Source organism: Gymnoscopelus braueri (genome assembly GCF_963280865.1).
Source record: "Gymnoscopelus braueri genome assembly, chromosome: 19".
NCBI lineage: Eukaryota > Metazoa > Chordata > Actinopteri > Myctophiformes > Myctophidae > Gymnoscopelus > Gymnoscopelus braueri.
Window position 1 is genome coordinate 29,455,690 of NC_137621.1, and position 24,084 is coordinate 29,479,773.

At 42.9% G+C, this 24,084-nt stretch overlaps 1 protein-coding gene across 2 annotated transcripts; it reads left to right on the top strand.

The window, feature by feature from the left end:
• Positions 1 to 1,909: 1,909 nt before the first annotated feature.
• On the top strand, positions 1,910 to 14,201 carry LOC308075072 (eukaryotic translation initiation factor 5A-1-like). Of its 2 annotated transcripts, none has more exons than XM_080414679.1 (5): positions 1,910 to 1,974; positions 5,760 to 5,946; positions 6,614 to 6,718; positions 7,647 to 7,778; positions 9,299 to 14,201. In XM_080414679.1, exons 2-5 carry the CDS (start codon positions 5,779 to 5,781, stop codon positions 9,359 to 9,361), a joined length of 468 nt encoding a protein of 155 aa, XP_080270805.1. In that variant the 5' UTR covers positions 1,910 to 1,974; positions 5,760 to 5,778; the 3' UTR covers positions 9,362 to 14,201. The 2 variants fall into 2 exon arrangements, with proteins under 2 accessions (XP_080270805.1, XP_080270806.1); XM_080414680.1 differs by lacking the exon at positions 1,910 to 1,974 and adding an exon at positions 1,983 to 2,074.
• The last annotated feature ends 9,883 nt before the right edge of the window (positions 14,202 to 24,084 follow it).

Consider the following 24,084-nt stretch of genomic DNA (forward strand, 5'->3'; position numbering starts at 1 on the left):
AATGGCCTGCAGATTTATTTACCAAAAGACACTGTACCTCTCCCTCATCCCACAGCAATGCCTAAAAGACACAGTCGAGACTACTGGGAACAATAAGCAATTAACCTCAATAAACACGCAGTGTCACTCTGATCCAAACTTTCATGATCACACACACACACACACACACACACACACACACACACACACACACACACACACACACACACACACACACACACACACACAGAATAACCTGTTATTCAGTGACAGAACCCGTGGATGCGAGTGTATGTGGGGGGGAACCGTTGGCCTCTGCTCTTCATGACAACACAGTGAACCCGCCATGCAGATGAGAAGGTGGGGCCATATCCCCATCATCCAAACCAGAGCCATGGATGTGAGATCTAAAGCAACCTACACCACCTGTGGTTCTCAAACTTTTTCATGTCAGTCACGGACCGATTTGGCCACGACCCCCATCTGAAAAGATGATGTGCCAGGGACCCCATAAGAGAAGATTTGTGTCTGAAATGTTCTAAAAAACAATCATTCAAAATCTTTAACAAGATTTTGTGAAAAACTTTTAAAAAATTGCCGATCTACAAGCTCACAACGTGTGGGCTTGCTATTTTTGAATAGCTGAAGAATAAAATGTCAAAGTGGGTACGCTTTTTAGGCAATAAACAGATTTTTTCTGGACCCACTGGAATCCACTCAAGGACCCCTGGCCCTGGGGGTCCCCGGACCCCGAACCACTGACCAACACCAAAGAGGTTCCAGAACCTCTTTGCCTACCGGACTCTCACTTTTCCCAGTGTTTCGCCCAGGTGTACGTACGGGTTTTGAGGTTAGGTTTATTGGCATAGTTTCTGTGAGGTCAGGGTTAGGGATTGGTTAAGGTTAGGCATAGTGTTTGTGAGATTGGGGTTAAAGGGTTAGTTCAGATTTTTTGAGTATTTTCTGTAGGAAATACTTACCATTAATGTAGTTCAATTTCGACCCCTCTGTCACATGGTACTATTTTTTGTGTCATATATTTTGTGCGTGAGTAGGCTGCCGCGGCACAGTGATTCTGGACACAAACATTAGTACCATGTGACAGAGGAGTCGAAACCTGCTCTATATGGTAGAAATAGGTCAACAATACAAATGACGCTAGTTTTTTTAATTAATTTATTTTTAATGAGCGGCCCCCACCAAATCTACTAATCTACCGGAACTACTTCATATTCATCAGAACCGGACCATAACTCTGACCACGGGACTCGGGCAATCAATTAATACCTTTGCAACCACTACATTAATGGTAAGTATTTCCTACAGAAAATACTAAAAAAATATGAACTAACCCTTTAAGGTTGGGTTTAGTATAGTTTTTGTGGAGTTAAAGGTTAGGGCTTTTAGGCTCAACCTGGGCGACACACCAGTGAAAGAGGGAGTCCCCTTTGCCTACACCAGTGGTTCTCAAATCTTTTCATGTCAAGGACCCCCAAATTGACACTTATTAACCCGCAGACCCCCATTTGAAAATGATATGCCAGGGACCCCCATAAGAAAAGATTGTTATGGCTCTAGCAGTGATTCGCAAACATTTAAATTTCACGAACTCACAGTTTTACATGCATTAGGCCACGGACCCCCATTTAATGGCATTTCTATCTCTGGGACCCCAATTTATATTGTAAAATCAATATAGTTTTTTTTTTGGTACACTCTCTGAGTTACAGCCATTTGTACACTCTCTGACTCTGAGCCACAGACCCACAAGGGTCCATTTCTTGGTTCCTAACTATCTATCATTTAGCTGGGGACCCCCTGGAACTCCCTCAAGGACCCCTGGGGGTCCCCGGACCCCACTTTGAGAGCCACTGGCCTACACCACTTCCCTCTTTCCTTCACTACCGAAGCACTTCCGCCCTGCCCTCCCCGTTCCTCCTCTCCTCCTGCAGTGCTGTGTGTGACTGACGTTATACCCCTTTTGTTAGTTGGAAGGTAAGCGCAGTGCTACATTAATATCAGGCTTTATGAAACCGCAGCTGACACATTATGTGGTGGTGTTATCTGGTGACGTTTCGATAGACTTAATCCGTGTGTGAGTTGACTTTTTAATGTGACCAAAAAAAAAAGACCAGAGAAAGTGGTGCTTGCGTGTCTCGAGAAAGAGCTGGTGTTCGGCTATGAATCAGAAGTTAAGCTAGCAAGCTATGTTGACGGCTGTATATCCACTTGGATCAGTGTTGCCATGTCGGCTTATTATAAGCGACTTTGGGCTTCTTTTTCTGTAAAGTTGCTTGTAAAAATTGGTGGTTGCGGTTTTTTGGGCTTATTTCTAAAGTGTACTTGCTTATTTAGGGTTGCTTAGTTGCTTCCAAATGTTCTACATTATTTTTTTAAAACCAGTGGTTCTCAAATATTTTCATGAAAATATTTTACCCTGGAAAAATATCGCAAATATTCCACATTTTATTGCGAGTTTTTGAAAATAGCCGATCTACAAGCTGTGAGCTTGTATCGGCTATTTTCAAATAGCCGATGCATAATAGGTTTAAAGTGCTCATGTGGCCTATGTAGTTGCTTCTTTTAGGCTTGTTTTCCTGGACCTGGTTGCTTATTTCTCTCATAAAATATGGCAACACCGACTTGGATGTACAGTATGTTATAGCTGATATGTGCAACATATGGTAGATAACGTTTAAAAGAATGGAAAGGGTGGCGTCGCCCCAAGGGCTAACTGTTGTTTTTAGCCACGTTAGCTTTGAAACCTAGCTGAGCTGAGCTCTGGTTGACTTGCCACGTACAGTGTTGCCATGTTCTGTGAGAGAAATGACCAACCAGGTCTAGGAAAACAAGCCCAAAAGCCACACTTTAAACCTATATCTTGCTTCGGCTTTTTGAAAATAGCCGATCTTCAAATGCGACACGTTGTGAGCTTGTAGATCTGCTATTATGAAAAAAAAACTTTTGAATATTTTTTTGCAATATTCCAACAACACAAAAATGCTCCAGGTGGCACAAAACATTTTCATTAAAATATTTGAGAACGACTGGTTTGAATAATAATAAAAACGTGTGGAAGCAAGCCTAAACATGCTGCTACACTTAAGAAACAAGCCCAAAAAACTGCAACCCGCAACTACAACATATTTACAAGCAACTTCACAGGGGGGAAAAAAATCCCAAAAGTTGCTTATAATAAGCCGACATGGCAACACTGGCCACGTATAGCTGACGTTGATGAGGAAATACAACACGTTCTGCAACTTCTGCTCAGCGAGCTTGCTTTAACAGCTGAGTTGTCGGTGCAGCTAACTTGGCTGAATACCAAAACGCTCGCCCCTAAACACAGTCGCCCCGGGCAAATCCGGCGGTATAGGCTCTATGCACAGCAGCCATATTGTAAAGAAATTGGGCCACTTCTTACTTCCTTCACAGGTGTTACCCATGATACTAATGAAGGCTCTGTTCCGTTCCGAGTCAGCGTGCTGATATTGTGCATGTTGGCTGTGGATTTTTTAGCTCTATTTTATGACGTCACGGCGCGCACGCGCGCGAGCATGTGCACATAGCCACTCAGCTCAGTGCTAGTTGAAATACTGTATTCAACTTGTGATTATTAATGTAATTATATGTCTTATTATTTTGTTGCATTGTTAATTTGTTGTTTTTATTTTTGTTTCAATTAATTAATTATTCTATTTTTCTTTTTGTTTTATATAAAAGCCCTTTACATAGACTCACCCACACATAAGTAGTTAAAATAATCAGACAACGTCTTTGTCTTGTCTCAGAGAACTGGTTCCTCTGCTAAGCGATCCCCTTCACACTCTGCAGTGCAGAGACTGTTGTCTGTCATTGTGAGAGGAATGTAACACATTCAAGTCCATGGCTTTTCTCGAGTAGCCTAATGTTATGCAAAGCAGCCAGGTAGAGGCTATTGAGAACGGCTCGCTGCTGACGGCGCGTGCATGCGTGAGCCCCCAGGCCCCATAGTGTCAGAGCTAAGGGGTCGCCGACCCCCTGAGCACCCCCTAGAGCTCACCCCGGCTCACTGAAAACACTCAGCTACACCAGTGGGTCTCAAAGTGTAGTCCAGGGACCCTCATGGTTCCTTGAGGGGGTTACAAATGGCCCCTTATGGGTGTGTAACTCTTGAGTGTGTACAGATGGAACCAAATGGACCCGTAAAGGTCTCAGAGTTATGGGGGTCCTTGAAATTAAAAAGTTTGAGAACCACTGTGATACACTAAATGATACACTAAATTAGTATCATTGGTAACACCTGTGAAGGAAGTAAGGAAGGGGCCCAATTTCTTTCCAATATGGCTGCTGTACATAGAGCCTATTCACATGGTATTTTATATTCAACCTCAGTAAACTATGCCTAAACCTAACCGTCCTTATTCCTAAACGTAACCTCAGTAAAACGGTGCAAAACCTAACCTTATTCCTAAACTTAACCTCAGTAAAGCTATGGCTAACCATACACTTATTTCTAACCTTATATCCTCAGTAAAACAAATTCAAGAAGGGCTGGTAAAAAAAAAAAATGGGAGCGAGCGTGTTTTGGGGCGAGTCTTCCGGTCCCACTTGGCTAACGTTAGCTGTCAAAAGAAACGTCCAAAACAGCAGCAGCACCGCTATGATGCAGTGGCGTAAAGTAACATTTACTCAAGTACCATACTTATAAGTACAGTTTTGAGGTATTACTTTACTGTAGTATTTCCGATTTTCAGTACTTTACTTCTACTCTTTTCTTGATTATTATTACAAAACATGCATTACCCACTTCAGCCCTATATACATTTCGGCCATTTGAAAATAGCTGATCTACAAGCCCACAATGTTGTGAGCGTAGATCTGCGATTTTCTAAAGATTTCTATACATTTTATACATTTGAAAACTTGTGAAATGTGACATTCTGCATAATGAGTACTTTTTCTTTTGTATGTTTTGATACCAATACTTTTGTACTTTTACTCAAGTAAATTTTGATTACTGGACTTTTACTTTTACTAAAGTAAAACATGTGAATACTTTTTCCACCACTGGATAACGACATTCCATGTTCAACCTACACAGCTGGCAGATTACTTTAAATGATAGATTAATCATATAGATGATATAAGGCTATATAGATTGAAGCATAATGGTTAATAATAACATGCTTAACATAACCTGGCATCTCTCAATTTCAGCTGGCGTTTTAAATCGGAAAGTATTTTCTGGTTGAAAGATTAAATTGTCAGTTGACTGACTAGTTGGATTGTATCCAATGGAGCATCCCTCCCTGGCAATTAACTATTGTGACTAAAGTACAACTAGTGTTCCACAATGGCCACGTAGGCAAAGTGAATGACAAACATTGCACATGCATTAAAGTAACTTAACTTCCATATGTTTCCAGATTATAGCATTATAATGATTGATTATAGATTTATATTATTATTGATATTATATGATTATATATTATAGCACATATTTGATATAATCAAACCTGCCAATACATGTATTTGAGACATTTAGTCAATCCTCTTACTGGATGCCAAGTTCATGTTCGTGATTTTCTCTTTGTGTGCAGTGGGGTTTGGTTAATCAGGCTTTGTTTAAGTAATTAAAATGAGGAATTGTGATGCTTTTGCATTTGTACTTGTTGTACAAATCAGAAGAACTTGTCGGTACACACTACAGTTGGAAGTATGTACTATGTGCTACAGCTTCTACAGTTCACATGTAGTGTCTTATTTCTCGTGTCCAATCCATTTGTGTACCATTCCAGCATCCTGTGAGCAGCAACCATGGCAGACCTCGATGCTGAATTCTCCAGTACAGATTCTGGAGCCTCCTCCACCTTTCCCACGCAATGCTCCTCCCTGAGGAAGAATGGCCATGTCATGCTGAAGGGACGCCCCTGCAAGATTGTCGACATGTCCACCTCCAAGACCGGGAAGCATGGACATGCCAAGGTAAAATCACCTGACGCTGACTTTGGAATCCGGTTCTACATCCCATGAATACCGGGAAAGCATCTGTGTAACCACTTTAACCATTATTTTATACTTTAGCTATTAAAAAATAGCAGATATACAAGCTCACAGCGCGGCAGCTTCGTGCCGCGCTATGAGCTTGTAGATCTGCTATTTTTGAAAAATCTTTTTTTTAAAACATTTTTAACTAAAATATTTGCTTCCGGGGGTTCCTGGAACAAAATATTTTGAGGTGGGGGTCCACGGCCAAATACATGTAATTCTGGGGGTCCTTGACATGAATCTTTTTGAGCACCACTGATATAGCAACATACGTTTTTCAGAAAACTGCTAGGACTTAGAAGGCAGTTGTAGAATAGGCCTCAGGTCTTAATCGGTTAACCACTTGATGAACCATATTCTGGAAATGTCATAATAGGTGAACATTCTGTGAAAATTGCAGATGTACATGTAGTTCGGCTATTTTCGGCAAAGAGAAATGTAGGCCCCTGGGGGACTCCGGTCAACAAAGTATGTAGGATTTACGTGGTTATGCAGTTGTGCAATTCAACCCCTCCTTCTCATTCAGAAGTTGGAGCCAGGTGCTTGCTTGGCCTGGGGCAGATTTTGTAAGAAACAAGTACACATTTTACATCTGTTCTCCCAGGTCCACATGGTTGGGATTGACATCTTTACTGGGAAGAAGTATGAAGATATCTGTCCCTCCACTCACAACATGGAGGTTCCTAATATCAGGAGGAAAGAGTACCAGGTGAGAAACCCTGATATTAAACACATTTTGTTCCCAGCACTTGAAAACATTAGTGTCTTGCCTCAGCGATGAAGAGTTAAATTGCCTGGAATCACTTATTCTCACTAAAACATATTGTTTTGTGTTGACATCAGATAATTCTAAGGTGGCATGTGTTTTTCACGAAAAGATACAGCAATTAAGATCCCCCTGTTATAAAAAAAGGGGGGTAAAATAAAATGGCACTGACACAGTTGTCAGTGAGAGCTCGCGAGATAGTGTTGGAATGCCATGTGATCTTGTGACTGTCCCTCATACTTATTACAGTTTTAATTGTGCTCTCTGTTATTGAATAGAAAAGGGTTTGGGGAACAGGAATGGATGTACTGTCTTCAGTGGTGACTGGTGACAATAAAGAGGCGTTGAGCTTTTTGAGCAAGTTTCAGCTTGGCCACAGAGCATTGGGACTTGCTGACATTGCAGATGTCAGCAAGTTTTTAGCACTAAGGGTTACAAAAAGTGAGACTGCCCCACTCCTCCCTTTGCCAACTTTGAATTGCCCATGGTCATCATGTCCAACGCACCTGTACATCTAGGTGTGCTCTTTACGCCCTACACTGAGAAAGCATTAGAAAGCAATGGTTTGAGATTTGACACAAAATAAATACACAGTACAAGGTATCTTTCCTGATACTACTATTGTCTTCCCAAAAACTGAGGTTTAAGATAATATTAAAAAAAAGTCTGCATCGTCTGCCAACTTTCAGATATACAGTAGCTGTGTAAATCTCATCCTACTTGCCATTATGTTAAGTTTTATGTAGTGTCAACTTAAGTAAATTTTTATATCAAATTTATATATAAAAAAGGAAGTCAAAATCGGATTTATTTTAGAGCATATACTGTAGCTGTCTGTTAAGTTTCTCCTGTCATGTTGGTGTGCTTTCAGCTCCTAGGTGTCACGGATGGTTATCTCAGCCTGATGGATGACACTGGAACAATTAAGGATGACCTGAAGGTGCCAGATGGTGACTTGGGCAAGGAGATAGAGAAGAAGTTTGATGCTGGTGACCAATTAATGGTGAGTTTCAGCAGTGAGTCATTGTGTGAATTTGGAAGTGTAAGAAAAATGGTTGGTTTCACAGGATTGTTACTATTCATGGCAAAGACATAAATTATTAAAACATTTAGAATATTTAGGATAAGTTATGGACCCTGGGCCCAGCCTAGATTAGTTTGTATATCCCTTGAGTCCCTGTCCATTATTTAACTCTCTACAAGACCTCCATCGGTATTTCCAGTCATCTCGATTCTCCATACATCTGGCCAGCTCATTAGTACTTCCGCACCAACATCTTTCTTTAGCACACCCACAATTATTTAAACACGCATGTGCAATAATCAAAATCACTCCCTCATGCTCTGGCCATACAGCCAGCAATTAGTCTCTAAGACAGACGTGTTGGCTCCCACATTTTTTGCTTCCACGGCACCTACAGTAACAGTCTGTACTTTAGGAACTATGTAGAAAATGAAGTGGATGCCCCGCCTCCCCTCACTTCCATTTTGCCTGTGCAGTCGCATAAATGACTCCTACTGGAAACCAAATTAGTCAAAGGTAGCTAGCTAGCTGCTTAGAAGAAATATAGATTCAAAAATAGATATTTATAAATATATTTTCATGAACACCAGATCATGATTGGTCGAATACCCTTCTGGTCTGAAGCGCAGATGACGGCTTCCTGTTATCAACTTTTGCGGGGTGGAATTACAGACTGTAGCATTTGAAGACTATGGAAGAGATAAGAGATAGTCTGGCTTAGACTAGCCAGTGATGAGCAGGTACCCCATTCCAACTTATGGTTTTATTCCGACACAATTCAACAAGGAAACATATATGCATTTCCATTATCCCAAATCATTCCATCCTGTTCTCAAAGTATAGAAATGGCTTAAATGGCAACTTGATTCAGAACAGTTAACAGTGTTGACACAGTGCCAGCCGAAACCCACAGCATCAGATGATAAACTTTAAGCAGAAAAAAGACCTTAACTTTGGGATCAGTGAAATAACTAGCTATTATGTTGTTAAGACACGACCGATTAATCTTCTTAAACCTGTGTAAAGGGTCCAAGAAACTCAGCAGGTTTCAGTTTGACATGTTCCCTACTGGCTGTATCCAGGGTCCAGCTGAACTAGTCTTGTTTGATTAGATACTGAAAACAATATCTTATACCTTAAGATGTGATGGTTGAAAACTTGAAACATAGGACATTGTGGAAGATCAAATAAAAGCTCAGAATCAACTTTGTCACATCACAGGTTGTAAAGAAGTATTTGTTTTTGCTAAAAGTTGATTTATAACATGAACAAGAGTTCTGTCATGGAAATTGTTGACATGTTGGAGAGGAGAGGTAGTAAAGTGTTAACTCTGTTCTTATTACTTATTGTACTGTAGCTGCTTTTTTCGTGTGGTAACTTGACTCAGAATTTTAGTCTGCTATATTAATTTAATCAGATCACATCATGTACTTGTAACTTCCACATTTTACTATTTAAATGACTAATACATTATTACCTCTCATTTGTAACCCCCTTAGGTCTCAGTGCTCATTGCCTTGGACGAGGAATGTGCAATTTCTATCAAGATAATGCCCCAGTAACCAGGAGACATCTGGAAACTCCCACGCCTCTGCCCCATTTGGTTCTGAAGCCTCACCAAAGCTAATAGCCTTCACCCCACATTTTCACCAGTTTCCCTGATGACCACCTGAAGTCAGGAAACTGGACCAAACCAGACTCTTCCACTTGGACCTTGGGCTCATGGCTGAATGGCATTCACTTTGATCACTGAAGTTATCACCACTTAATCTACTGCAGCTTAGTTTGACTTAAGTTAAGTACTTATTCCTGCAACATTCCTCATAGAGAGCATGGGGCCATGTTATCGTTTTGCTCTTAATTGTTTACTTTTTAAACATTCCTGTATTTTGTATGCAGGGAGTGTAGTTCTCAAGTTTGCGGTGGCTATGTATTTACATTTTCTTTTTAGTTGCTGGATCTGGGCTCAACCCAGCAACTTAACCTCCTTCACCCTCTGCATTGCTTTACATTTCCACTGTCATTCCAGTTGTTGAAATCTTGCACTTCACATAGCCTAATCTTTACCTGGATCCTTATATCGAAATAATCGAATCGATCGGCCATATAACTTCAGTGATTGTCTTGCAGTGTGACTGCCTGACAGTTTACTTTATATACAGACACAAATACATTTAATCTATTATATAAACTTCTTGGCAGCCATAGGTCTGATCTAACAGCCACATTTAATTATTACCTCTGTACCTGGGCTGCAGGTCATATTAGTCCCAGTGCTGCAGCCAAGTGGGAAGCTCCTGGTCTGAAAAATGAAGCCAATGCGCAGGTGAATTAAACATGCAGCCTCTCCTCATGGCCAGCAGTAGGCGACTCCACTGGTAGCAAAAAGACGTCTCATTGTACAGAAGTCAGAGAAAATGACCCTACTTCTCACTTGATTTGTATTACCTCGGAAAACATTCTCCCAATGAGTTTATGTTCTGAATAGCTAGTTTTAAGTCTTCTTCAATACAGCCGATCATTCATTTGGTCCGTATGGTCCCATTTAGAGTAAACCAGACGATAAAGCAGTGTATGCTATTGTGATTGACAAGTCAATAGCACAGTGATCAGGATAGAAGCGTATCAGTGTGCATCTCTACACACTCTAAATGGTCACTTCTGGCTGCAGAAATCCAAGTTGGCGATTGTCAAAATGACAAACTTGAGTCTTCGAAATGCAACTTTACAAACCAATGGGTGATGTCACGGTCACCACGTCTATTATGTTTATACAATCTATGGCTGCAGTAAAGGTCGGCTTCCTTTAGCTTCTGCCCTCAACCATTCTGCAGGACGAATGGGAGACAAGGGGGAGATGGGACCCTTTTCTCTGCTGCGCTATGAACCCTTTTACTTTTCACATGAGGCCTTTCTGACAGAAGATGTAAAGAAAATTAATATTGAAAAAAGGAGCACATTTTTTTTTTTTTTAAGTTGTGTGTTGGGAAATAGATTTTTATTGCTGTTTTTTGTTTTAGGTCAATAATTGGAACATGCTCAATACCACTTACTGCTATATAAATGCTGCAAATTAAATGTGCAACAGCAGCTGCCTGCAGCATGTCAACCCCTGACTCCTGTATTATGGAACCGCTTAGCTTGGTTTTACCTGGGGGTTCGTGCATGGCTCCTTAGGCCTGACTGATGGGAGGCAAACTACAGCTACAACTATGGTGTGTGTATAGCTGCCATAATCTGGGACACAAAGGCAGTGCCATCCTTTAAAAAAAAATTAAAATCTTGATTCTGTAGCAGTACTTTAAGCACCCATCCCTGTAAGCACTGTATGTTCTTTATAATTTTATGAAGACTGATGTGGTCTATGGGGTGTTCCAATTGTATTATTTACTTGCATTTTACCCTTCCAATACTTTTATACAATATTTTACATGGTTGCGTGACTTGTGTCTAAATTAGTTTAAAGTGGCATTGTGCCTGAAAATATGGACAGTATGAAGGTTTAATTGAGACAAATCTTCTGACAAGTACAGTATGTGCATGTGGCAGTTGTTTTTCTCTACTTTCTAAAGCATGTTGTCAAAATCCGCCCTACTCCCAAACTCCTATAAAGGCCCTGACACACCAGGCTGACTTGCAGGAATTAACAGCGATTTATCGATGTGTTGCCTCATGTCTTATGTAAAAACATACCGCAAAGGCTACAGCTAATGGCCAACTTGCATGTATGGTCTGCGCCTGCGTTAGGCAATAACTACATCAGGAGATGGCAGTAGTTTGTATTCATAATCCAAAGAGAAAACAATTAGGGAAAGACGATAACGAGCATTTTAATGCCACTATGGATCCTATTCATATGGTCTTCATATGCTCGAAATAAATTTGCAACTGTATTCTGGCACTGGTGTTTATAAATGGGCATATTGCATTTGTGTGCCTTCTTTTTATCTGCCGTTAGCTCGCTGCTCACTTTCTCTTGTGCTCTGGTTTGCTCAGGCTGAACAGACAAACGGAGAACACTCCTTACTGACTCCCTCCGCTGCTAATTCAACATGCTCAGTCAGTTGAAGGGCTACCGCTACCGTTGGGTGACTACATGCAACGGCACAGGACACGCAAACAACCCACAAAAAGCCTGGCGATTGTTGGCCATAGATCAAGTACGGCGTTATGGCTGATGTCGGCTTAGTGTGTCATGGCCTTAAGACTTGAGGCTGTGGTGCCCTGCCCTCCATGAGTTCCTGCCTGATTTGTTCGAATACCCTGGCACCTCTCACTTTTTAAAATCTGTGCAACCCCTCCCATACCCATGCATCCCACTGCTGCGTTATGGTGTATTTCCAACGCAAGATGACTTATAACTGCACTTGGGCTGAGTTGCCATTACAACAATCTGTATTTGTAATAACCAGTTTAATTGTTAGATACATTTATACTAACTACCTCTTCACTTGACATAACCAAACGGCTTGCCGGTAGTAGCTAAGCTGTTGGATTGGGGGGGGGGGGGGGGTTGGTTCTGTGTTTTTGTTTATATTTTATAATCAAACTCCTGTTTTCAAAAATCGATGCCCCCCAGGTGGTGACTGGGAGGGCATCTATGTTGCCTAGACCTGCAGTAGGTTGCCTATGCCCAGAACGTTTGTGCGAAGTCTATTGATAGACAAGGGAGGGAGTTGCCAAAAGGGAGGGGGTGAGCTGGCTTGTTTAGAAACGATGGCTTCTTATAAATACTGGTGTTTATGGGTAGGGGCTGCATATTGGCCTTAATACAGCTTTATATTTTCTTTGGAACTGCACTTCTACAGTATAATTACCTATAGAGATAATGTATGTTGCCCCCTAGTGGCATGCTTTGAGTAACACATTTGGACACCGCTCACTCCCTTTACAAAAGTGAATGGGATTTGGTGTGGGGGGGAAAAGCTTCTAATTGAACATGCCCCTAGTTTTGAATTGGAATCCAAATGCATCTTAATGCTAAGCTCATCTTTACTGTATTGATAACCAGTAGGGATGAGCAAAAGTAAAACAATAAATCAAAGTTTAATAGTCAGTGGGCTGTCCAAACAATTAGTCGAGTTGTCTGTCTCAAGGAAGGCCTACATATTTCTGTTGTCTAAGAAAATAAATAAAACCCATTCTATAATTAATGGCCATTATTAAAGGAAATCTCAGTGTAGAAAGACTACCGTACCGCAACAGTAGCGTTCTGTGTGGATAGAAGACGTGTATGGGCCGATGCCGACACAGCCTTCATGCAGAGGTTACTTGGGTGCTCCAGTGTGTGCCAACATTTTTTAGGGCTAGATTATTACCAGGCTCCCTTTAGCGCCACTGCTGTAGACAAAGCAGTATTCCCAAAGCCATACTATCTACATTGTGTAAGTAGTACTGTAAGTACTCTTGGCTAAAGCCAAAGCCAGAGGCAGGGTGGCACAGGCAGACTCCTCAGTCAACCTTACCTGCCACCAATCCTGCTGCTCTACTCTGTCTGATATGTAGCTCTTGTATTTTCTCTCTGTCCCAATTTAAACGTGTCCTACCTTTTGACTGTTAAAGTTTCTGGTTGTTTTTCTTTGGGCTGTGGACATTTTCATTTGTTTTTTGGGGGGATAACTAATCAGCTTTGAGACTGTTAACTTGGATCTGTACCCATTCGGGATACAAACAAATCTAGAGACAAATCTAAACCAAGGTCTGTCATCATTATGGCAACCTTTTCTCAGGGCTCCATATTGAGAGTTAGGAAATCTGTTTTGTGAAACGGCAACAGGAGTGACAGTGTTAAAACTTATCATCAGTGCTGAGGTTTTGCTATAGGTTTGTTACCGTCACATTGGCCTGCATTAATCAGGAGCTGGAGATTGGTATTAAAAGGCCAGTTGTATGCTCCAATTGGTCTTTTTGCTGGGTCTTTTTGCTGTATCCCCCCCTCTCCCCCCCCCCATCTCTTTTGAGAATCAATGGCATATTAGTCATATTTGTTTTGTACACAGGTTTTATGTTGAAACATTGGAGTGGGTGTATTACCCTTTGTTTCCCAGTATGTATTCCTTTTTTTTTTTTTTTACCCCCCCTCCCAGAATATGGGGTTGGGGTTTCTTCTCCAACTCACTACATATATTCTGTATTCCTTGTCTTGTGTTAAAGCTATGCATGATATGCGAGTGGAAAGAGGATGGACTGGCAATAAGCTCTTTTTTTTGTCTGTCTAACCCTGGAGCAACATCCGGCAATTTCACCTGAGAGGAGGGACATCAAGTTGCATGGTTAGAGTATTGGAATGGGGCCTATCTCTACCCCATTCAAATTAATGTATGGCTACTATTTTAGGAATACCTATGCTCTTTCTGTTTTGTTTCTGTTGTATTGGAAAAAATAAATGTTCATTCTGATGTTTCTGGCTGTAAGAACCCGTTCTTAAATGTTTTTGTTCCGTCTTCTTCAGTTGCATTGGCTCAGTGCAGTGTCACGCTGCACACCAAACATTGAAGATATAATCCATTACAAATGAAAAGGAGGTTTATGTTGCTTGTTTGCATATTTACAAATTAAGATGTTACATTTTAATTGAATACTTTAATGAAATCTGTCTGGACTACATAGCTTTCGAATCTGCAGGCTAAAAGATGAATCGGTACGGTATAGCAGCTGCACTATTATAGGGATATTTCACTTTCAAAACAATTTTGGGTCATTTTATCGTCTAATCAGGCTTTTGGGAGCACCCCGGACAGTTTTTAAGTTGCTTGATTCAGTATTTAGATGTTTGATACATTTTATCAGACATGCCCCCTTCCTAAACCCATTGTAACTTCAAACTCCATTTTAACCATGTTAGATTAATCGGAAACACCCGTCCTTGTTTCTGGTGACTGATATTGTCCTTCTGAGAAGACTGTTTTTTCAATTACTTTTTTCATTTATTTGTAATATATATATTTTTTTATAAAAAAAACTAAAACACTGCCCCCTCACGTATTAGGAGGGCAGTATGAGTCACCAGAACCAAGGACGGGTGTTTTCGATTAATCTAACATGATTAAAATGGAGTTTGAATAGGAATATATAGGAAGGGGGCGTGTCTGATAAAATGAATATCAAATATCTAAATACTGGATCAAGCAACTTAACTGTCTGGGGGGCTCAGAAAAGCCTGAGTAGACGATAAAATGACACAATCTTTTTTTGAAATTGAAATATCCCTTTAAGTTTTGCTTGAATGTCAACAGCAGAGGGCATCATTGGCCTTTTGTTGCTCGTGGTCGCACCACACTTGGAATTAACTATTGACAACAAGTCTGTATTTGAGCCTAGATTTGAGCCTATGAATTGGGTGTACAGTAAATCTGCAGAACTGCCCTCATATATTAACTTTGAAATTGAGTTGCAGCAGTTCCCATATAATCTTGAATGAACGGATTTGTGCTTAAAATTAAACAATTACAAAGTTTAAGGTGATGGGCCACTATGAACCACCAGAATGGCGTCAACGTAGATTGTGCAAGTATCTGGAACTCTCTTCTGAAATATTCCCTCATTTGGCGTTTTGATGATGATGGTGGTGGTGGAGAAAGTGCTGTCTGAGATATTGGTCCAAAATCTCCCTTAAGTATTCAACTGGGTTGAGATCTGGTGACTCCAAAGGCCATTGCATATGATACATACATTTTCATACTCATCTAACCATTCACTGACACCTTGTGCCCTGTGAATTGAGGCATTGTCATCCGTGAAGAGACCACTCCCGTCAGGATAGAGATTCTTCATTATAGGATGAAGATGATCACTCAGTAAGTGGACCCAAACCATGCCAGAAAAACAAACAAACAAAAACGAAAGGGAAGAAGGAGAGGGGGAAGGGAGATCAAACTAAGCCTATTCATGAACGACATTAAGTTGCAGACATGCTTAAATTGGTTCGGACTTGGTATTCACCGGTAGTAGCAGTTCTGCCATATTTTGCCCACCTGAGCACCCAAGTTTAATACTTATAATGGATACAGTTATTAGCTTCTACAAAGGAGGACAAAAAGCATCACATACTCATTCATGAAGGTGGGTATTATGACGAGAGATGATCTAATTAAGATCTTATTAAAGTGTACTTTATAGTCCACGAAATTACAGCATTCATTTAGCGATTAGCCTAATTTTATCAACTGAATGTATTCTTTGGTAGGCCTATCTACAGGTTTCCTAGGGCATTATGGGCATCACTTCCTGTCGATTTGATCCCTGATACCTGATCAAATCGACAGGAAGTGATGCCCATAATGCTCTAGGAAACTTGTGCGTAGTTGAAATGTGAACATGCGTTCAGAAATGTGTTTGGTTATTAAACCCGGCGTAGCTTCTAATTATGAATTATAACTATATGCCTACTTAGTTATTATACTAGGCTAATTATAATACAAAATATTAAACTGTGCAAAATTGATAGTCATGCGAGTTCAATGCTTTCTACCTCAAAACCTATTTGGCAAGTGTTTCCATTCCCCATTTGCGCATTCATTTGTTTTTGATAAAGCCCAAAAAAGTTTTGTTTGTCATTCAGGGATTTATGAGCAAGAACCAAAATGTGCACACAAAAAAAAACGGGTTGATGGAAACGCAATTAGTGTGTACATAAGTGCCAGTGCAGACTGCAGAAGCAGCGGAGCAACACACACAAAAATTTAAATCCGTGCGTCTCCTTTGTCATCAGGGCAGCATAGTAACAATGTTCAGCATTAGTTCAACAGCCTGATGGCTGCGAGGTAGAAACTGATCCAATTTTTTTATTTTTTTTTTGGGCTGGGGGCTTGTGAAAGTTACATTTATGTCATGATATGAAATGTGAGCTTACCATAATCAAAATAATCCTTAATCATATTCCATCATGTATCATTGCACAATTCAAATAATCCTCTGCCCTGATTTTCCATGGGCAGTGTTGCCAGATATTGCGAGAGAAAGAAGCCTAGGAAAACAAGCCCAAAAGAACAATAGGAAGCAAGCAGTATTACACAAACAGCCGGAAAAAATGAAAAAAAAACACCACAAATTTTCGCCGCCGAAGCGAGGAAGCCGCCCCCCCAGCATTTATTAATGCCTCCCCCAGTTAATAATTTCTGTATCCGGGCCTGATGCACAAGCATCACAGTCATTGAATTCGCTCCAATCGGAACCTCTCCCTCCGCTATATAGCTCTGAGATGAGGTTCGAAGCAGCTCAGTGCCGTTTGAGCAGGACATTTTAGAATGTTTTCCACTATGCATGGTTATTACCCTTTTCCGCACATCGTATCCAAAAAGTAAAGGGCAGAATTGCCCTGCTCTCAGATGTTTTAACTTTTAGCGGAAAAGAAAATCTAAGCGAAGGGTTGAAATGTCAGCCTGTGGCCAGTCAACCCCCGTCCGCATGCAGTACTGCAAGATTGCTCCCGTAAGATTGTATTGGGAAAACATGGCCACAGGCTGACATTTTAAGCTGAGATCTGAGAGCAGGGCAGCATACCTTTACTTTTTGGATACGATGTGCGGAAAAGGGTAAGAATCATGCATAGTGGAAAATATTCGAAAAAGTCCTGCTCAAACGGCACCGAGCTGCGTGGGACCTCATCTCGGAGCGGTAGCGGTGGGAGAGGTTCCAAATGGGGCTATCATTGAATGTGCACTTTTGACCACAGTTTCTATTTACTGATGTCTTTCTCATAGAGAGAAATGCAGGTGTAAATTTAGTCACTGTTATTGGAACACTAGCCAGTTGAGTCTTTGTGATTGAAGCTCCTGTCATCCATGCCACAATAATTAACCCTCTTTCATAGTCATATGGATCTGTTTGTGTCCAGAATCACTGCGCCACGGCAGCCTACTCACGCACAAAATATATGACACAAAAAATAGTACCATGATGTGACAGAGGGGTCGAAATTGAACGAAAACCTGCTCTATATGGTAGAAATAGGTCAACAATACAAATGACGCTTTTTTTTTTTTTTTTAATGAGCGGCCCCCACCAAATCTACTAATCTACCGGAACTACTTCATATTCATCAGAACCGGACCATAACTCTGACCACGGGCAATCAATTAATACCTTTGCAACCACTACATTAATGGTAAGTATTTCCTACAAAAAATACTCACAAAATCTGAACTAACCCTTTAAAGTGCTGTTTTTCTATTGGCACGTTTGACCCTCAAGGTTTCAGCCTCCGGGAAGAAACTCAAAATAGTCAGAGAAGACATAAAACACCATAAAAACACCACCAGGGGGCTTAATGAAGTTCTATCAACCTCATAGACACATGAAAAACAGAAAAAGTGCAAAACCATGCCACCACCTCTTTAATTTGTCATCCGACTGTACAGAATGTGTGTGTTGTAAAGAGAATGAAAGACATTTTGATCTACCTTACCCCAGTAAAGACGTATGTGCTGTAAGGGCTTCCTTACACACACACCCCACAGCTTTGAAGTCTCCAAACATGGATGAAAACGTTCTCAATCTCAACCAGTTGGATACTCCATCAGAGCCCTCTTCCTCTGCCCTTCACCTCACCTCTCCCAACTGTAATACCCCCAAACTCCCTCTTTAATCAAATCTACCTTACAGTGGATTAAACCGCTATCCCCAGTGCAACGTGCACACGCATACATAGCCTACATAGAAAGACTCTCACATGCACACTCGCATATACAAACACAGAGAAACACACACCTCGGTGAACAAGGCATTTGTGAATACTTATGAGAGACTGTTCTGATTCTATAGAGATTGAAGCATGGATTGTTGGGGGATGCTGATGGTGTGTGGAAGAGCTTTGCGTGGTGCTCCAAACCCTGTTCTTTTTCAGACAGTGAATAGGGAAGGCAAGACCATACTGTAGGGAAGCAGGGCTCCGTCGTGTGTAAGAGGGGCCCCACATGCACCCACACACGCGCGCACACGCGCACACACACACACACACACACACACACACACACACACACACACACACACACGCACACGCACACGCGCACACACACACACATTGATATTACGATATTATGATATTATGATTGATATTGGGCCTCATTCACTGTTTGTAAATAGTGTGTAAATAAAGCATGTAAAGTGGTGTGTATTTTCTCTAAGCCCAAATTAATGTGCGATTCACGAAAGGGAGTGTACGGTGGAGCCTTGATTTGTGTGTGTCGCAGGTGTATGGCATGATGAATCTCAGCTGTTTGTATTTGAGAAGCGCGTTCAAGAGAAGACCATTTGCATTGTTCCACGCCCCATTTAAGACCATAAAAGGCAACCGGAAACATCCAACGTCAGACGAAAAACGTCTTCACTCTTCAAAATGGACAGATCTACAAGCTTACAACGCGGCGGGACGCACCCACTTGACAACTTGTAGGTCAGCGCAAGCAAGTCCCTCACGAGATGGATCCGCTGAACCTTAATAAAGTAATGAGAATAAGAAGTTAGTTTACCAAGTATAACCTCACAACCAATGGCTAATAAAACTCGGAAAGGATGTTATTTTATATAAGCCCTTTCTACTGAACAATCGCTCACTCACCTTCCGCCAATATCCGATATGTTTTATCAGAGCTTTGTTGATTATCGAGGGGAATCTGTGTTCTTGTGATGTGGTCAATCATCATCCTCCTATAATTCTACAAAGCTCTGTGCGTCTGTGTGTGCGTCTGTGCCCAAAATCGCTTCTGCCCGGTTCTCCTCAGTGGCTGGAGCATTTGCACACAGCCATTGACCATTACCATGTGCACGGAACACCGAAGCCTGTTTTTCACTCCTAAATGTCAGCTGTTTATTAGCGTTATTGTGTTCGCTGGCTCCCGGGTTGCCAAATCATGTGCATGAAACAAGCCACTGTGGTGCAGTGATTTAGTTGCAGGGATTGTAACCAGAAGGTTTCCGGTTCAAATTCAACCAGGACATTTTCCCAACTTTTACCTGACTCTTGCACCTTTATCTAATGTTTCACTGAAGAGCGTGCAAGAGACCAGAGAAAGTATGAACCATGGTGGAGCAGTGGTTAAGATACAGGCCTTGCACAGAAGGTTCTGAGTTCAAAACCAGCAAGGACATCTTTCCAACTTTTACCTGGGGCTTTTACCTTTATCTAATCTTTCACTGAAGAGCACGCAAGTGAACAGTATAAGTATGAACCACTGTGTCAATCTCAAGCATACATGTCCATGGAATTTTTAAATTGTGAATCAAGTTTTTGGTTTTTGGTAAGGGAGCCTGCCTGTCAAGCCATAAATCCCAGGTTCGATCCCAGGCCTCAGCAATGTGTCAAAGTGTCCCTGAACAAGACACTTAAAAGAATAGTTCACCCAAAAAATACTTATTGTCTTCGCCAGGCCGAAAGGCATGGCGAGAGAGTATGTTTTGCCCCCTGTCCGTCCGTCCGTCCGTCCGTCCGTGTGTCCGTCCGTCTGTGTGTCCGTCCGTCCTTCTGTCTGCGACCAGCTAATCTCCGCCACCGTTGGCCCGGCCGCTGTGAAACTGCGCACACACACTCCCTGGATTTTTCAGATCAGCCTGTCATAGCGCCACCATGAGGCCGACTTTTGCAAAACACATTTTTGGATATTACTCCTACAGATGTTGTCCAAACAACACACGAATCGGTACACAGTATCTCTATAGTCATGTGATCAACACAGATCTGTCCGATTGACTATATTCCATCCTGATTGGTTAAGATTGGCTTCCTAAGTTTGCAGGATTGTTTTGTTTTGATCATGAACGCAGCATGCGATTTCCGTTAAATCTTCCACGTAGTTTTACCACGGTTCTCCGTTTACTACTCACTATGGGATATCAGCGCCCTCAGGCGATGACACAGAGCAACACACACGCTCCCGACGCCAATACTGATTGGCTAAGGGTATGTCACGAGTCCGGAAGACCCGGGAGTATAAAGCTCCCTCGTGACGTAGGCTCTTCCTCTTTTCTCCACTCTGCATGCGAATGCGCAGAAATTCACACACAAGAAAGCAAGGAAATTTTCAACTATAACCCAATGCGGGAATAAGGATTATATCCCCACGGGAAAATCCTTGCAAATAAGTTTTCTCCCGGAACTTATTATTAAGTATTTATTTATTTACCTATCCTCTCAGTTTTCCTTAATTCTTGGTCTGTTCTGGAAAAGCCGGTTAGCTGAAAAAGCCGGTTAGCTGCTAACACCGGTTAGCAGCTACTAGCTCATTCATTCATTCAGTGGCTAGGCTAATACTAGCAGCTACTAGGCTACGCTACTGGCTAGGTTTTAGCCTGTTGTTTTCCCAGACCGAGGACCAAGATGGAACCACCGAGGAGTTGCGGGTTCGCGGAATGCGACCCCCTCATCGCCGCAGACGACCCCCACCGCGTCTTCATCCACTGCTTGGGGGTCGATCACGCGTTCTGCGCCAGGACCCACCCGGGTGAGACAGATGCGTGCCCTAACTGCACGAGGTTAACCGTTTCTCAACTTGACGCTCGGCTCGTCAGGGCTAGGACCCTGGTCGGCTGGACTAAACGAGATAACGGTGAGACCTCCACCGCCACCGGACCGGGGACCCCAGTCGGGCAGCACAAGCGGCCCCCCGGCTCATGGGACCCCCACCGGTGCCGATGCCAAGACTAGAGCGTCAAGCGTCCACGACGCTGACGCCACCTCCCGCCGCTGCTGCTGCGATGGGGGCTTGTCCCCACCGCAGCATGCTAGCAGCGGCCCTCCCTCCCCCCTGCCAGCGAGGAGTCGATGGCTCTTCACGATGACGACATGGCGGAGGACGGGGAAGATTTCCTGGAGCTCCCGTCGTACCAGGACACCCAGGAGGTGTCCACGACGAGCCCCGGACGGGGAGAACCTCCCGCAGCCACCGAGGAAGAGATCCTCGAACCTGTGGCGGCTGGTTTCAACGAATGGCTAGCCTCACTAAGCAACAGGTTGTTAGCAGCGCTGTTCTAGCTTAGCTTGCTAGGACAACACCAGCTCGTTAGCCTCTTCAGAGCCGGCGTCTGTACCACGAAGAACGAGGCTACAATCGGGTGCTTTGAGACACATAAAGGGTTTTCATAAGAGTATGTTGAACTGTTTATGCTGTTTCCGTGTTTTATTCTGTTCCATTAAAATTTCCCAAAATACACAAGCACACTTCCAGCCCCGGTCAGGAGGTCACGACGCTAGGGGTCCCTGGGGGTCCCCGGGCGTCGATGCCCTCCTCTATAAGCCCATTGTGCCTATCAGGCCTGCTTTCACAGCATGATAGACAATAATGGGATACTTCTCTGCCTGTTTTCAACAACTGTCGGGGTGCATCGATGCATAGGGATCACTAGGTGGTCCCCGTGTTGATAACCACCCCTTATAAGCCCAAAGCGCTTGGAAAGTCCCTTGGTGACTTTCCAAACGCTGCTGGGATGAATACTGTGCATGCTATAAACAAGACAAAGGTAATAAACCCATTGCTATTTCTATACGCCAGTGTACATGGGTCACGCCAGAATTTTCCAATTCTACCATCCATCCGGCAGAGGGCGCCAGAGGCCCACTGTGGGAAGGAAGGTTTGCAAGATGGCGGCGCGGGTCGAAGGTCACCCCAATATTTACAACCTGCCAAGCACCGTGTCACGCCAGCCTCTGGAGGGCGACAGAGTGCTTCCTTCGGTGGAGGTGGCTCCGTCGCTTCCTTTAGCCAGGCCAAGAAGCCTAGACAAGATGGCGACGGACTTTGTAAACACCAAGGGAGCAGCGTGGAATGCTTCCGTACTCAGTCACGTGACCCCCACGCTTGCACGGGCCCTGTGGGTTAGGTGCCGACGTCACCTGTTTCCATGGAAACGGATGTCAACGTCTCTTCACTCCTGGTGAGTTAACCGTGACTATTACTAGCTATGGTATGCTAGGTTGGCATAGCCTCCAGTCAGACTGCTGTTGTTTCACTTAGTGGCTGACTAGCCTCACTAACATCGACACAGTTAAAGAGCAGTGTTGTTTTGGTGCAGTGCTTAGACAGTCCCCTAAAACAACACGTGGTGACCATAGCTCTCCTTCGTTCTTGGTTAGCCAAACAACTACAGGTAGCAGCTAAAGGCTAAAGGCGACCTGTAGCTAGGCTAGACTAGACCAGGCTAAGCTTACAGGCTAAGCTAGTTAGCCCTTTGTCTACACTACCACGATGGAGGCTCAGGTTCACTGGGTGCCTTGAGACAAACATAAAGGGTTTTCATAAGAGTATGTTAAACTGTTTATGTTGTTTTACACTGTCTTTGTGCTTTATTTTGTTGCATTAAAAATGTACTAAAATACACAAGCACATTATCCAGCCCCGGCCAGGAGGTCACGACGCTAGGGGTCCCAGGGGGTCCCTGGGCGTCGAAGGCCTCCTCTATGAGCCCATAGAGTCAGGCTGATGTTGTTTCACTTAGCGGCTGACTAGCCTCACTAACATCGACACAGTTAAAGAGCAGTGTTGTTTTGGTGCAGCGCTTAGCCAGTCCCCTAAAACAACGCTGCGGTGGGCATAACTCTCCTTCGTTCTTGGTTAGCCAAACAGCTACAGGTAGCAGCTAAAGGCTAAAAGCGACCTGTAGCTAGGCTAGACTAGACCAGGCTAAGCTTACAAACTAAGCTAGTTAGCCCTTTGTCTACACTACCACGATGGAGGCTCAGGTTCATTGAGTGCTTTGAGACACACATAAAGGGTTTTCATAAGAGTATGTTAAACTTTTTATGTTGTTTTACACTGTCTCTGTGCTTTATTTTGTTCCTTGAAAATGTCTTAAAATACACAAGCACGTAATCCAGCCCCGGTCAGGAGGTCACGACGCTAGGGGTCCCAGGGGGTCCCTGGGCGTCGATGGCCTCCTCTATGAGCCCTTTGTGCCTGACAGGCCTGTTTCACAGCATGGCAGACACTAACGGTCTCTAATGGACGCCACAGTACGAGTCCGCTGGACCGCGTGGCGACGTCATCGGTCCCCGTGGAAATGTGCACGTTGCCCACGGGACTGATAACAGCAGCGCCTCCTCCCGACTCGCTCGCTCGGTGAGCAGCTTTTGGGAGGGTTGCAATCCGAATCTGTTTTTATCCCAGTACATCAGCGTTGCACTGTGTTTTACTGGTTAAGCTCAGTACGGCAGTGACACACTGTGGTTGTACTGGCCAGGCTCCCCTGAACAACAACAACACATTGTGGTTGAACTGGTGTGTTTTCCACATGCCTTGTGTTACTTCCTATGTCGGACGAGTGTGTCTCTCTCAGGCGGAAGATAAAAGCAGCCATG

Excerpts from the sequence above, each read along its gene's own strand:
- LOC308075072 (XM_080414679.1), top strand. The coding sequence starts at position 5,779 with ATGGCAGACCTCGATGCTGAATTCTCCAGTACAGATTCTGGAGCCTCC. Across the intron at positions 5,947-6,613 it reads GGAAGCATGGACATGCCAAG|GTCCACATGGTTGGGATTGA; the intron begins GTAAAATCACCT and ends CTGTTCTCCCAG. Across the intron at positions 7,779-9,298 it reads ATGCTGGTGACCAATTAATG|GTCTCAGTGCTCATTGCCTT; the intron begins GTGAGTTTCAGC and ends TAACCCCCTTAG.